Source organism: Dipodomys ordii, unplaced genomic scaffold (genome assembly GCF_000151885.1).
Source record: "Dipodomys ordii isolate 6190 unplaced genomic scaffold, Dord_2.0 Scaffold67, whole genome shotgun sequence".
NCBI lineage: Eukaryota > Metazoa > Chordata > Mammalia > Rodentia > Heteromyidae > Dipodomys > Dipodomys ordii.
Window position 1 is genome coordinate 8,490,761 of NW_012267283.1, and position 16,093 is coordinate 8,506,853.

General features: G+C 37.5%; 1 protein-coding gene across 3 annotated transcripts; it reads left to right on the forward strand.

Annotated features, from left to right (window-relative positions):
- Positions 1–6,450: 6,450 nt before the first annotated feature.
- On the forward strand, positions 6,451–13,506 carry LOC105990724 (bile acid-CoA:amino acid N-acyltransferase-like). 3 transcript variants are annotated; one of them, XM_013023204.1, is made up of 4 exons: positions 6,451–6,617; positions 8,012–8,564; positions 10,834–11,036; positions 12,101–13,506. In XM_013023204.1, the coding sequence occupies exons 2-4, from the start codon at positions 8,102–8,104 to the stop codon at positions 12,692–12,694; spliced, it is 1,260 nt and encodes a 419-aa protein (XP_012878658.1). In that variant the 5' UTR covers positions 6,451–6,617; positions 8,012–8,101; the 3' UTR covers positions 12,695–13,506. The 3 variants fall into 3 exon arrangements, with proteins under 3 accessions (XP_012878658.1, XP_012878657.1, XP_012878659.1); XM_013023203.1 differs by having other exon boundaries at positions 8,063–8,564; XM_013023205.1 differs by having other exon boundaries at positions 8,186–8,564.
- Positions 13,507–16,093: the final 2,587 nt, after the last annotated feature.

A 16,093-nucleotide genomic window follows, 5' to 3' on the forward strand; every position in this document is an offset into this window, starting at 1 on the left:
ATGTACTTAGTTTGTGAAAATTGCTTGAATAGATTACCAGATGATGAAGAATGGCAAAATTGGTGCTCAAATCAGAAATGGTTTTTCCTCACAGTTTAGATATAACTAGAAAGTAATGAAACAGGAAGATGTTTGTTACATAGTTTATCTTGACTACTTACAATTCTCAAAGAATTTTGAGAATTGCATTTCTTCTTTGTGCCTGGGTAACTTCTTTGGAAAGGGAAATGAAAATTCCAACATTCTCGGGAAAATTAGTTAACAGTCCATTCATGCCTTATAAAATGTCACTGGGCAAGAACTTCATTCAAAAACATCAGAAATCTTTGTGTGACCCTAGAGCTTAGATGTTACAGCTGATAAAATTTTATCTTTCTATTTTTGAAGCAGGATTCAGCATGGAACATTTGAATATTATGTACAAGATTAGATTGTCTTGTTTCCCATTCAAAGGCAAAATCAAAATAAGAAGTGAAGTGATTAGTGTAGAAACTTTGGTTACAACTGGAGACATGAGGGCAAAAATTACGGTTTGGAGATTGCAAAAGCCAGACCTCACAGCACATGATATCCCAGCATTTGGAAGTTTGAAGCTGGAGGATTTCAAGTTCCTGTACAATATGGGAGAATCTTTAGAAAACAAAGCAACAGGCTGGGAAGGTGGCTCAGTGGTAGAGTGCTTGTCTTGCATGCATGAGGCACTGGGTTCCTTCCATTCCTCAGCATCACAAAAGCAGAAAAAGCCAGAAGTGGCGCTGTGGCTCAAGTGGTAGAGTGCTAGCCTTGAGCTGAAGAGCTGAGGGACAGCGCCCAGGCCCAGAGTTCAGGCCCCGTGACTGACAAAAAAACCCAAAAAACAACAAAATTCACCTTATGGCTAATAGAGAAAGTACTCCTTTGTAGTCTAGAACAATGTTCTCCAAAATTTAAACATGTATGTGAGTCATTTGAGGATACTGATTTAGTACGTCTGGAATAGCTTGCATATGCCTGAAAAGCTTATATATTTGAAATGCTGCTAATGTTTTGAGTAACGTGGCCCTAGATGTTTGTATTGAAATGAGAGAAAGTACTCTTCTGAACCAACAGTTAAACTGTACATCCATCCATAACTAGAGGACATCCTTGGCTTATAGGTTAGTACAATGGTTACTTCATTAATGACTTTTAGTTTTCCTGTAAAGGATAAAACTAGGTTTGCTAATTTGTTTACTGAAGTGACCACACTTACTAGGTTTATATATTTTAATTTTTAATATGGTTACTATGTGAAAGAGGTGTCAGTTACCACTTTTATTTAATTGCATTTTAAAATTCAATGGTCTACAAAAACCAAAGTTGGTCAAAATCAGGGTCAATAGAAACGGTTTTAATAGACTATATGCTTCAAGTAGTATAGAGAGACTTTTGACATCATTTTTATGATTAAACATAGCACATTCTTTTTACAAAACCAATTGTAAGCATTGTGCCTACCTTTGGTTCTCAGTTCCACCCAGACCTGAGCTCCTCCCAGCCCTGGAGTCCCCAGCCTACAGCTGGTCCCTCCCTCCCTCCCTCCCAGCTCCCACCTACCTCACTTCCTGTCCCCAGACCCTCCTGCTACCTGGATAGGGACAGGTGGCATGTGCTCCCTCTTGGGGGAAATGTGGCTCCTCTAATAAACCTTGTAATAATCTTTCTCCGGTGCCTGCTTGCCTCCGCATGGTCCCCTGGGATGGATGTGAAGGATCCCTTCACAGATAAATGCAAAAAAGCATTAAGAAAAAGACTCATTGCCATCTCATTCATTAGATTCTATTAACATTCTTGTGTATTTTCAAATGGAAAAACTGTTTTTTCTATCTTACAACTACTGTAGCATCATGTCCCCTAACTCCCTTCACATTATGAGCACTAAGAGAAAAAATGTTTTGACTAATAGCATATTGTTCAATAATTGGACATTATGCAGCTTTCCAACCGATAGTTTACTATTGGATATTTAAATTACCTGTGTTTATTTGCTTTTATGTTGTTTTTATCTGCTTTTCAAATTCTTTAATGCCTTAAAACTCCTTTCTATTCACAAGTTCTGTAAATTTATGACCTTAAAGATGGAATCTGCAATTTGATCCTGCATCTTTGACTCTCAATTCATTAGGAAGTCCTCTGTGAATCCTAAAACACAAAATGGTAGAAACCTCAAAAATCCATTAACTCAGTCTTACCAGCAACTATGTTTTTTCTTTATTGCGGAAGACAGGAGGTGGGGGGTGGGGGGGGATGTCAGGAGACAGTCCTTGGGCTTGAACTCCAAAGCCTGGGTGCTGTCCCTAAGCTTTGTTACAAGTTTAGTGGTCTACTACTTGAGCCATAGCTCCACTTGACAACATTTTACTGGTTAATTGGAGATAAGAATGTCATGGACTTTCCTGCCCAGGCTGACTTTGAATCATGATCCTCCAATATCAACCTCCTAAATAGCTAGGATATAGGCATGAGCCACTTGCAACTACTGTTTTATCCTATCATGTTTTCATTAGGTTACTTCACAATACAAAAGAATGCTTTTATTTGACTTTTCTGAATTTAAAAGGAGCCTGTGAGATTAGCTTCTGATATGACAGAATTCAAATGTGTAATTGTAGATGTACAGTGCACCTTTTCATCATGAAATATCAATCTATGCCTAATATGTAGAACAGTAATTATATAGTGTTCATATTAAAAATTTATCAGTCTTGGTAATGACCTTAATAGCAATTTGTTGCAATTTGTATCTCAAATGTTCCCATAGGCTATGTGTTAAAGGCTTGGTCAACAACATTTGGCACCCAAAAAACAACGCAATTCACCATGGGCTGAAACCTGAAACCATACCAAAATAAACCTCAGGGATTAAAAAAGGTGATGTGCAGAGTCAGGTACGTGAGTACATTTCCTTTTGAAAGTGTCACCCTATCCCTCATTTCTTTCCCAGTTTTTCCTCTCCCAATTTTCCTCCCCTCACCCCCTGAAGTTGTATAGTTCATTTCCAACATAGTGTCTAGTGGGTTTCACTGCTGAATTGGTTCACCCTTTGTTCTACCATTTCTATGTGCTTCCCTTCCCCTTCCTAAATCAGATAAACTTATATAAAAGATAAAGGGTACATAAATAAAAAACAGCGACAGAAGGCAATAAACCAGAGGAAAAACAGAGAAGAAAAGAAAGAAGTGCAAATAGTATAACAAAAAAAAACATCATATTTCTTGGAGTTCACTTTGATAGGCATCATTTTATATGATCTTACACACAGCTATTGAGCCCTTGTGATCCTCTCCTAGGAATATCCTCCTTCTGAGGGGCATCTGGGTTGGTTCCATTCTTTAGCTATGGTAAATAATGATGCAATAAACATAGTTGTGCTGATAGCTTTAGTATGGCCTGTTTGTAATCCTTTGGGTAAATGCCCAAAAGTGGGATTGCTGGGTCATGGGGAAGCTCTATGTGGAGTCTTCTGAAGAACCTCCATACTTCTTTCCAGAGTGGTTAGACAAGTTTACACTCCCACCAACAATGCTGTAGGGTTCTCTTTTACCCACATCCCCTCCAGCATCTGTTGTTATTAGAGTTCTTGATTTTAGCCATTCTAACTGGGGTGAGGTGGAATCTCAATGTTGTTTTGATTTGCATTTCTTTTATGGCTAGAGAAGTTGAGCATGGATCAAGAAAATTTGATGTACACACTATATGTACACACATACAGATATAATGGAATTCTATGCCTCCATCAGAAAGAATGACATCCCCCTATTTGTTAGGAAATGAAAAAAATTGGAAAAAAATTATACTAAGTGAAGTAAAGCCAGGCCCAAAGAAACATAGGTCCCATGGTTTCCCTTATTTGCAATAACTAGTTTACATCTAGGATAATCTTACCAGAGAAGCAGAAAAGGTCACAAGCTATGTACATATGACTATATAAGATGATGCTAAGCAAAATGCACCCCAAGATATGGACACGAGGTTTTTTTTCTTTGTTGCTGTTGTGTTTAATGTACCATGTGATTGTTTTTTGTTTCTTTTGTATGTTCTTCCCCACTATGGTGTAACCCCTGTTTTCACTGTATTTGATTATGTTGCCATGCATCTTGTATGTACATTTTTCTAATTTGGGGAGGAGGGAAATAACAAAATGCTGAAACAAGGATACAGGTTGACTCATTCCAACAATGATTCACACAAGACACTATGTTGAAAATGAACTTTACAACTTGGGTGAGGGGAGTTGGGGGGTGGGGACGGAAGGAATAGTAGGGGAAAAACAAAAGGGGGGTAACAATGCTCGATAGGAAATGTACTCATTACCTTCAACCCCTCTGTACAGTATCTTCACAATAAAAATATTAAAAAAGAATATCCTCCTTTGTTTGCACTGTGTGAATGTTTAGATTGCTATTAATTAATTATGTCCAGGTGTAATTATTTGTCTTTTACTATCCATTGGATTTGCTTGTAGATTTAGAGGCACATTCTAGTTACTACAATTGAGGGAAACCATGCAGCCTATGTTTCTTTAGGTCTGCTGTACTCTGCTTAGTATAATTTTTTCCAAGTCTTTCCATTTCCTTACAAATCGGGCAATGTCATTTTTTCAGATGGAAGCATAGAATACCATTGTGTATATATACCATATGTTAAGACATCTCCAATCTAGGAATCCGTTGTGGTTCATTTAGTTATTTATTAGATATTAGATAGCTTCACTATTCTCTTTCATCTGAAACCGTTTTTCAATATTACTTTTTCAATTAATTTATTCAATAACCTCAGTTGTGATAATAGTTTACATAAATGTGGTCAGAATATCCCCCCCCCCTTTTCCTTTTAGTGTCTATTGCAGCTTTCATGATAAGCTTTCATTCTAGGTGCCATCTTACTTGTTTTCTATCTTTTTTAAATTAGGTCAGGCTAACAGGTAGAGTTTGCTGATTGCATTGATTTTTCCAAGCAAACAACTTTTCTGTAATTTTTTCTAATGTTTGTTTTCTGTTTCAGTAGTACATGTTTTCTTCATTTTCTGCTTACAAACCATTCTTTTTTTTTTTTAGATTTGCACTTTTTAAGTGCTACCCATTTCTTCAGATAAAGAAGACTCAAGTGACTGTTGGTTTTTTTTTTCCCCCTTTCATTTGCTTGTTAATTCACTATCATCTACAGCTATGTCAAGAACCTGTGTAAGCTGACTGTCGGGGGCTCACACCTGTAATCCTAGCTAGTCAGGGGGCTGAGATCTGAGGATCATGGTTCAAAGCCAGCCCGGGCGGGAGAGTCTGTGAGACTCTAATCTCCAATAAACCACTAGAAAACTGGAAGTGGCGGTGTGGCTCAAGAGGTACAACACTGACCTTGAGCTGAAGAGCGCAGGGACAGCACCCAAACCCAGAGTTCAAGCCCCATCACCAAAAAACAAAAAAACAAAAAACCTGTGAATTAGATGAGAAAAGAAAGGAAATCGCTTGATTTAAGTATCTTAAAATCCTGAGTGAAGGATAAAGCCCTAGAAGAAGTTGGTTTCCATGACCACATTTATAGTTCCCAGCTGCTGTGGCCTCTGCCAACTGTAAAATCCATTACAAATCATAGCCCTTTCCTGTAGTTGCCTTGACTGCTTTATTTGTAGGTCAGATGTGCCAAAATGGTGCCAATAGAAGTAAAGATCCACAAATACACACCCTGGATGGTAAAAGACAAAAAATACATTGGAACATGTATTATTCAGAGACATTATACAGGTCTCTAGATATTCACATAGTGAGACCAAAGGAGGCTATTCTTAGGAAAGGATCACAAAGGCTCAATAGTTATGTGCATATGATCATTTAAAATAATACTTAGTGAAATGAACTCCAAGAAATGGAAACAGAGGGTTTTTTTCCTTTGTTGCTGTTTTTGATTTTTGTATCTTTTGTCTTGTTTCTAAGTTTATGTGTTTTGGTAAGGGTAAGGAGAGTGGACACAGAAAGGAAGGGACGAAGGGTGAACAAAGGCAGCAGTAATACTAGACTCTATGTTGAAAAATAACTATACAACTTATGGGTGGAGATAGGAGTGACCACTGGGAGAGAACAAGAAATGTTCAAAAGAAATGTACTCATTATCTGACTTATATAACTGTAACCTCTCTACATCACCTTTACAATAACAATACCATAAATTTATTTTTTAAAGTAATGAGTAAATGAGTAAATATAAATGTAAAATGAGTAAATGTGGGCAAATTCTAAAGACTACCTGTAAGAGGAAGGCATTTGAAGAACACAAAATGAAAAGAATAAAAAACAGGAGGAGGCTGAATTTACTGAAAGTTAATAGTTAATAGTGGAGCAAGGAGTGGGTGGTAACAGTGGTGGTGACACTGGTGCTGTGGTATTATTAAACTATAAAAGACCTGAGCTCTGGTCTTAAGTAAGGACAATCTTTTGCTGGAAAGAAAGCTCAAGAGGACAAGGATATTTTTCTGTAATGATTAAAACAGGTTTAAATCTGGTTGTTTAGTTTTTGTGACTTAGCAGTTTACCAAGACAGTCTTTCTGCTAATAATCAACTAGACCTCTAATTCAAACAGCTGTGGAATACCCAAAGGTGTTCAGGTAAGAGGAGCTTTTCAGGCAGATTTATTATTAGAATGAATGTTAATAGCAACTTACTAATGATGATAGTACCAATCTCTAATTATGTGTTTTGAGGAGAAAGAGTACCAGAAATCACTTTATTCTATCCTTACTAACCCATTAATGTGTCTCCCTCTTTCTAATAATATTTTGTAAAATACTGGAAAAATCTATCTGGAAATTGGGGTCTTGTTTATATTTTGCTTGTAGGTTTAGAAATAATTTGTTTAAAGTACAATTAGTGACCTACTAGGATTAAATTCTATAAAATATTTCCTAAAGCTGGACTATTATTATTAGACCTATTTATGCAACTCAGGAATGTTTTCTGATAGCAACCATCATTTTGATAGAAAACACCAAAACAAATGCAAATGGACTAAAATTAATGACTTTCCAATTCATTTCTTTCTGTTTGGCTGATTATGTGATGTTTAATGAGATTAATGTATAGAAGGAATTCTACACCCTGAGCTATTTTAGAACCTAATCTTTTAGTCACCTAATCTTCTAGTGGTTATCATATGTAGACCCCTGATAAATTCTGTTAAACTACTAATCACTTTGACTAAGAATTGGAGATATGCATTGTGTTTCTGACTCTTCTGTATAACTCTATGTAACCCTAAGTATTCAATTTCTTGACTATTGTAAAAAGTAAAATAAGGTACTTTTGAGCTAAAAAAATCACTTGTTTTAGGCCTCTTAGGAAACAGAAGCAATGTCTTATCCACTGATTTCCTTTTTATAATTTAATTTTATCATAAAAGTGATGTACAAAGAGGTTGCAGCTCTCATAATTGAATTCTGACTAGTTTATATAAAATTTATGACTGAAAAACTAATATTTACCTCCAAGAAAGAACATACCCCTATTCTGCCAAAATATTGGAATTGGGGGCTGTGTCATTCTGATTGGAGCTTGAACTGCATTGCCCCTTCATTGTAACTTTATTTGATTGAGTTGCTTCTGGCTTTCATTTTTATTTACTTATTTGGTTGGGAGATTGGACCTTTCTTATCAGAAGATCCTGATATAAATGCACTTCTGGGGGGAGATCTTTGTTTTATGACCATGTTTCTAGTCTTTCCAATTATCTACCAAGAAGCCACAAATGGAGTTACAGCTCAGGTGCTAGAACGCTAGTAACTATGAACAAAAAAGTTCAGGGACAGTGCTCTGGCTCTTGAGTTCAAGCCCCAGGACTGGCAATAAATAAATAAATAAATAATCAACTTAATCTCTCAGATGTCTTGTATTACAAGATTGATATTGTAGCAGAATATTTTGTAACAGAATATTTTCTAAAAGTTTAAAACAGTTCTAAGAGGTGTAATTGCCATCCTATTTCACTATTCATTCACTTCATCAGTATTTTCTTTCATTCATCATTTTTCCTTTCTCTTTGGGGGCTTTGTTGAAGATATTTCTGAAGAATCACCCAAGAAGCCACACTGCCAAAATGGTTCAAATCATAGCGACACCTCTCAGTGCACTTGCTGATGAGCCAGTGCGGATCCGCGTTACAGGCCTGATCCCTTTTCAGACGGTGTGTTTTCAGGCATCGGTGAAAGATGAGAAGGATGACGTGTTTCGTTCTCAGGCCTTCTTTAGGGCCAACGAAGCGGGTGAAGTAGACTTGGAGCGTGATCCTTCCCTTGGAGGTGACTACACGGGCATCCACCCCATGGGTCTTTTCTGGTCCTTGAAACCTGAAAATCCTTTAAGTCGACTGCTGAAAAAAGATGTGATGAATAGTCCCTTCCAGATCCAATTGAAACTTTCTGAACTACAACCGCCATTAAAAAATGCTCACAGTGTTCCGAAAGCCAGCCTGACTTTGGAAAGGTGGTATGTCGCGCCCGGGGTCACACGGATCTTGATAAAGGAAGGTCGTCTTCGGGGGGCCCTCTTTGTCCCTCCAGGTGAGAAGAATGTTTCTAGTTGTTGTTATCCATATCTTTTTCCTCTTTCAAATGCCTTATTCCAATAGGAATTGAGCTGAACTGATTTCCTGCCTTCAAAATTAGGGATCAAAACAGGAGTGTGGTAATAATTGCACTAAAAACCTAAGTTTCATCACAGTAGTTCTGGAGTTTGTCTAAGGATATGATAATTTTTTTTGGGGGGGGGGTCCGGTTGTGGGGCTGGGCCTGTGCGCTGTCCCTCAGCTCTTCAGCTCAAGGTTAGCGCTCTACTACTTGAGCCAAAGAGCCACTTCTGGCTTTTTCCTTTTTGCTTATGTGGTACTGAGGAATCGAACTCAGGGCCTCAGGCTTGCAAGGCAAATGCTCTACCACTGAGCCACCTTCCCAGCCCAGGAAAGTAATTTTTTATTCTCAATTCACCTTTAGCCAAATCACTACGTTTCAATGAATGTCATTAAAAATACTCTTATACGAATAGAATACTCATGTAAGTGCACTGTGAATTTCTTTCAGGGTGTGGGAATTACTTTATTTTGAAAAAAGATAAGCTGCCTAAAAGAGAGAAAGTAGAGGAAGTAGAATTGTGGCTCAAGTGGTAAAGTGATAGCCTTGAGCAAAAAGCTAAGAGATGGCACCCAAGTCCTGAGTTCAAGTACCAGTGCACTCTCTCTCTCCTTCACTCTCTCTCCCTCTCTCCTTACCCAAGTGTAAGTAGAATGATACTCTGATCATCCTTTCTTTCATTAACCATTGGTGTGTTTTAGGCTGTATTAGGTTGAAGGGAATAGAGAATACTCTCTATTATTGAATGAATGAGTCATTATTTACATCTGCTTGGGTGGAAGACCCCATCACTGGTTACTCAGATAAATATAATAGAATGTTCCATCTGGGTTTGAGCCAATGTAATTGCTTCAATTTTTTTTGAGCCATATACTTCTTTGAAAAATTAAATCTGTGATTTCCTCCTGTTTGACAGTCGGTTTCTATTACTGTAACAAATACTTGAGGTAAACATAGTTAAAGAAAAAAGTTTAGATCACAATTGTAGAGGCTTCGGTGCACAATTGGTTGGCCTCATTGCTTTGAGCAAAGCGGCACCTCATGGTAGGCATGTGTGGTAGGGAACAACTGCTTGCCTCATGGTTAAGAAGCAAAAGACAGGAGTAAGAAGATGGGGTCCCACCACCTCCTGCAAAGTATCCTCTCAATGACCTGAAGACCACCCATTAGAATTCAAGTCTTAAAGGTCCCACCACATGCCAGTACTGCCACCCTGGGACACACGACATGACTTTGGGGGACATTTCAGATGCTAGAGCATCTCCCATCAATAAAATACACATATGAATGGACATACCACATCTAGTATCTCATTTTAGGACTTTGGTAGGTTTCTTGAAATTTATTTGTACATATATTAGAAGTTTAAAAGCTTGCTGGGCACCAGTGGCTCACACCTGTAATCCTAGCTACCAAGGAAGCTGAGGTCTGAGGATCACGGCTCAAAGCCAGCCCAGCAGTAAAGCCCTTGAGACTCTTATCTCCAATTAACCACCAGAAAACCAGAAGTGGTGATGTGGCTCAAGTGGTAGAGTGCTCACCTTCAACTGTAGAGCTGAGGGACCGTACCCAGGCCCAAAGTTCAAGCCCCATGACTGACAAAAATAAAAAACAAAACAAAACAAAAACTTTAGCACAACTTTTATGGCTTTGTTTATAGCAAAACTATAGAAATAAGCCCCATTTTCCTTGGCTTCAGAGATTAAACAGGTCTAGGGATATGATTCGTAAGAAAATGTCTAGAGACAAGCAGAAAAGATCAAAAGCTATGTACACATGACCATATAAAACGATGCCAAGGGAAATGAACCAAAAGATAGGGACACAAAAAGTTTTACTTTTGTTGCTGTTGTTCTTAATGTACTGTGTGATTTTTTTTGGTTTCTTTTATATGTTCTTCCCCCATGGTATAACCCCTGTTTTCACTGTATTTGATTCCGGTGCCTGCATCTTATATATAGATTTTCTAATTTGAGAGGGGAAGGAAAATGACAAAATGCTGAACCAAGATTCCAGGTTGACCCATTGTAGCAATGAGATGTACAAGATACTATGTTGAAAACAAACTTTACAGCTTCAGAGGGAGGAGGGAGACATATATATACTCATTTCAAAATTTGGATGCATTTCTTCTTTGTGGTTTCATATTTTATTAATAACTGTACTGTGTGTTTTGTTTGTTTGTTTGTTTTTTAATTTTCAGGAGAGGGCAAGTTCCCAGGGGTCATTGATTTGTTTGGTGGTATTGGAGGCCTGATTGAATTCAGGGCCAGTCTCCTGGCCAGTCATGGCTTTGTTACCTTGGCCTTGGCCTACCATAGCTATGAAGACCTGCCCTTTGTACTTGAAAAGGTAGATCTGGAGTATTTTGAGGAAGCTGCCAACTTACTACTGAGACATCCAAAGGTAATTTTTTCATTCTTTAGTAGATGTTAGTCCCAATGTTGTTTGTATTTTTCATTTTTATTATCTTTAAATTAGTTGTACAAAGGTGTTTCAATTCTGCAGGTCAATTTATGTATACAATGCATCTTGGTTAGTGTCATCTCCTCCATTATCCCTCCCTCGTCTATCCCAGCTCAGGCTGTCCCCTTAAGTTCTCTAGTTCCGTTTTCATATGGGTACATATGCATTCACATCTGTATCCCTCCCTTGATTCCTCTCTCCATTCTTCTACCCTTCTTGAAAGTCCCACTCCCCTTAGACAAGACAGGTTTCAGCTACTTAGTCTTTATTTTGTTGAGCTGTCTGTTAATTGTTCAAAGAGATTACACCATGGAAACCCACCTTTGCACTTACTGGGTTAGCGGGCTTGTCTGTGTGCATTCTTATGTCAGAGAATTTATAATCCTCTGATTATCTAAGCTTTCCTTTCTTCCCTCATCTCTCCATCTGGCAGAGAGCTCCTCGATGATAAGATATTGTGCCTTTCTAGTGCTTATTTGATGACTAACAATAAAAAGAAAGCTGAACTAAGCCCCCTTTCGAAATCTTTTGGAAAGCAAGCAAGCCAACGACTTTATTCAAGTTTCATATTCTGTCATTAATTTCTACTTCTTCTCTCGCTGTAAGGTGCCCACTCCTCCGAATCTCAAGAGACTCGGATTTTGTGCAACCAAGTTTACCCATTGGTTAGCCCCCTGACCATTGTTCACAATATTATTTTTTTTCTCCTCTATATCGTTATTTCTTGAAAGCACCTTGAACTCATAATAAAACACAATGTCGAATCCATAATATATAGGCAGTAAAATGTGACAGTAACTATAATATTTCTTTGTAAATTCATAGAATTCAATATTCAATAATACAGAGTTCTGTATTCCAGAACTCTAGAAATGGTTTATATAAATATATGGATGAGGATTTTTTTGCTTACTTTGTTCTCATTTCTCACCCAACTTCTTGATTGAGATAGTACATTTCCTAACTGAAGGAAAGAATCCATTTTGTTTCCATTTTATTTTCAGGTCTTGGGCCCAGGCATTGGGATAATCTCTATATGCAGAGGAGCAGAGATTGGACTCTCTTTGGCTATTCACCTAAAACAGGTCACAGCCACTGTGCTCATTAATGGTCCTAACTTCATTATTGATGTTCCACATATATACCGTGACAAGATCATAAAGCCCACCCCTTTCTCTTTACACCTGCAATCCAATGATGTCTTTGGATTTGCAGAGTTTTATCAAGTTTATGCTGAAACTGGATGTAAGGATAGCCGTTATTTTCTTCCTATTGAAAAGGCTCAGGGACATTTTCTCTTCATTGTGGGAGAAGACGATAAGAATATCAACAGCAAATTACATGCTGAACAAGCCAAGGAACAGCTGAGGAGACATGGGAAGAACAACTGGACCTTGCTATCTTACCCTGGGGCAGGTCACCTGATAGAACCTCCCTATACTCCACTGTGCCGTGCCTCAAAGCTCAACTCCTTGACCACAGCCATCCACTGGGGAGGAGAGGTTATCCCACATGCAGCTGCACAGGAACATTCTTGGCAGGAGATTCAGAAATTTCTCAGGAAGCACCTTGTGCCAGTAAGGACCAGTCAACTCTGAAAAGACTAGATATGCCTTAGAAACAGAGAAGTAAATTTCTTTATTAGCACCTTGTCTCAGTGTTTATGGAGGAACAGCTTTGATCTCTTCTTGTAATAAAGAAGTTAAAATGAGAAAAGGGCAGAAGGACTGAGAAAGGGGGAAAATGATTTCCACTTAACCAAATAGACATTGGGAGTCCTACATTTGAAGAAGTAAACGTACCTGCCCTAAATATTGTCAGCAGAGCAATTCTCAGCCATAGCAATTACCAAGAGAATAAAGATAATCGATGATCAGTCACAGAAATCTTAGGCTTATAAAAACAAACTGAAAACAATTAGATGCCATTTGTTTCCTAAAATTCAAATTGATCACATTTCAAAATATTTTTGAAATTGCTTCATGAAAATAACATGCATATTTTCATAGTTGCTTTATTATTATTAGAAACTCAAGCTGGGTATTTTAAGGCAATTTGTAAACACGCCCATAAGATCATTGAATCATTTATGATCAATAATTTAATGAAAGCTAACAAAATTATGTTTGTGCTTCAAAATGTACAACAGTTTGTATCCTCAATGATTTGAAGGGGAAATCAAGACCCATAAAATTGTATCTCAGGGAAGTAGTCATAATATTAGGAACTAGTTACCTTTCTGAATTAGGAGCTAGTATATTTTTTTCTGTAAACTACCAGAGAATGAATATTTTAAGCTTTGTGGGCCAGAGGTCTAGACTACTATGTCTTACTTTGATACTTTAACACAAAATCAGCAAAGATAATGTGTAATGAATGATAGTGTCTGTGTTACAATTAAACATTTATTAAAGGATATTAAAGTTTCCCTGTCATAAATTTCATTCACCCCAAAAGCAATTTTTAAGATTTTCTTTCAAGCATTTTACAAATGTAAAAGACTATCCTTAACCTACTGACAATATAAAAATATTCTCTGGGTTCATGGAACCTAATGAATTCAATGACTCTGAGTATAGACAGAGCAAAAGGTCATATATGTGGTTCAAATATTCCTGAGTTATTGAGTTACAATGAAAGTGAAAGGTAATAATCAAGGAGAGAAGAATCAGTAGAAACAATTTTGAATCATTTTGGAGGTATGATGGGTGAGCTAGTAAAGAATCTGAAGAGCAGAAAGCACAGGATGATCCTTTTCTGCTGTGTCTGCCTAAACTTACTTCCTTCTATTTGCTTTCTAATACTATTTCAATTAAAATAATTCTGTTTATTCAGGGTGGCACAATTACCTTTTCTCCTCTCTTATTCGGAGAAGTGGTTACATTTCACACCCATGGTCAATCAGAATACCTCACTTCGACTCTTCTAACCAGTAAAGTTGGCCTGATATATATGCCTCAATTTATATTTTATGGACTCTTCTCAAAACTAAGACCATTTGGGATTTTTTTGTGTGCTTTTTTTTTTTGGACATCACCAGAATGTATGAATTCAACAGTCTCTTGAATAACAAAGGTTTGTACCCTTAGTAGTATGTGTATATTTTTCTCGTCTTTAACTGTTTTTTTTCCCTCAGATTTGTAATCATGTTAGTCACTTTTTTTGTCAGTGGGACAAAATACAGAAGAAAAATGATTTAAAAGAGAAAGGAATTTTTTTAGCTGTTGCAGAGCGTTCAACTCGTGGTCATGTGACTTCATTACTGCTGAGCCTCTGTGTGGTTCAGGGAATGTGTTGGGGAGCAACGTGGCTCACCTCATGGTAGGCAGTGGGAAGAGAGAAAGACACACAAAATTGCCAAGGACAAGATATACCTTCAAAGATTTGTCCCCAGTGACCTACTTTCTCCAATTAGGTCCCATTTCCTAATAGTCCATTCAGTTAGTGACCTCATGACCATACCAGTTCCCAGTTGTGCTATTATCTGAGCTCCAAAGTGCAAAACATGAACCTTTTAGGGAGACACTTCTTGTCTAAACCACAACAATAATCCTGGAGGTATTCAGGGTTGGTGTAATATTTGTAAGTTTCACTTGGCAGTTGAATATTTTGCATACCAAATATTTATATTAGTCTTAAATCTGTATATGTGTATACATGTGTGTGTGTGGATGGGTATGTGTGTGTGTGTGAGAGAGAGAGAGATACAGACAGACAGACAAGAGAGGAAGAGAAAGAAAAAGAGAGAGAACTGGGGCTTGAAGTTAGGGCCAAAAGTTCTTGCTTACTCATGGTTGTCACTCTATCACTTGAGCCATGTGTCCAGTTCGAGATTGGTTTGTCTGTATGTTGAGATAAATAGCTATGAATTGTGATGCTGATGTTTTATGTAAGCATATTGGTGTTGACACCACTTTAAGAGAATTAAAACCATAGTGTTATTGATAGCAATTGATATGATGAAATTATCCCGGAGTGATAAATTCTCATTTAAAAACTCTCAGTTTTTAATCTTAAAATGTAAATTGCTTACTTGAAACTTTGCTAGCTGTGACCACATACCTGAGAGAAACAACTTAAAAGACAAGAGATTTATTTGGCCCACCGTTTGAAAGGTTTCAGTCCATGGTTGGCTGGTACCACTGCTGTGAGGAGGCCCAACCTACCATGAGTCAAAGCATCATGGTGGTAGGAACATGTGACAGAGAATATTGCTTACTTCACAGTGAAGGAAGGAGAGAGAGAGAGGGACAGAGACAGGAAGACAGAGAGAAGAGAGGAAAGAGAGATAGGAGAGAGCAAGAGATCTAAGAGATCTGTAAGATAGCTGTAGAGACATGAGGCAGGGACAAATTTTATATATATATATATATATATATATATATATATATATATATTAGGGCCATGCTCCCTTTTCACCCAACTAGATCCACCTCCTAATTTCTACTACTTTCCAATAATGCCATCAAATTATGATTCCATCAGGGATGGATCCATTGATTAGGTCTCAAAAGTCCATCAACTGGCAACCAATCTTCCAATGTGTCAAGATGTCAAGGGACATCTCAGATTCCAATTGGAACAGTGGCCTTCCACAAGGACACCTCAACAGTCTTATAACTATTGAGTATTTTGATTATTAAGGACTTTTAGTGAAAGCCAAATATATGTGTTTTTGTCTTAAGGTATATTTCAGGTAAGATTATTAAATATTTAATGAGTCTTTTCCCACAGGTTTATTTTACATAGTCATGATATTATATGTAAATCGTCATTTTCATCCTTGCTCTGGGTCTTGTAGGGGACAGGCTCATACATGAAATTTAGCCATTGCTATAATTTTAATGTTGATGTCTCTCTAAACTTCATATGTTGAAATCTATCCTCTCCCCCTGCCTACCTAAAGATAATGGTTAAGAGAAGGGGCCTTTTGGTAAATGATGAACTCCTAAGTTTTCTGCTGTTATGATGATGGGATTTGTGCCCTGATACGAAGG

Coding starts and splice junctions, on each gene's coding strand:
- LOC105990724 (XM_013023204.1), top strand. CDS start 8,102: ATGGTTCAAATCATAGCGACACCTCTCAGTGCACTTGCTGATGAGCCA. Junction 8,565..10,833: donor GGCCCTCTTTGTCCCTCCAG/GTGAGAAGAATG, acceptor TTTAATTTTCAG/GAGAGGGCAAGTTCCCAGGG. Junction 11,037..12,100: donor TACTACTGAGACATCCAAAG/GTAATTTTTTCA, acceptor TTTTATTTTCAG/GTCTTGGGCCCAGGCATTGG.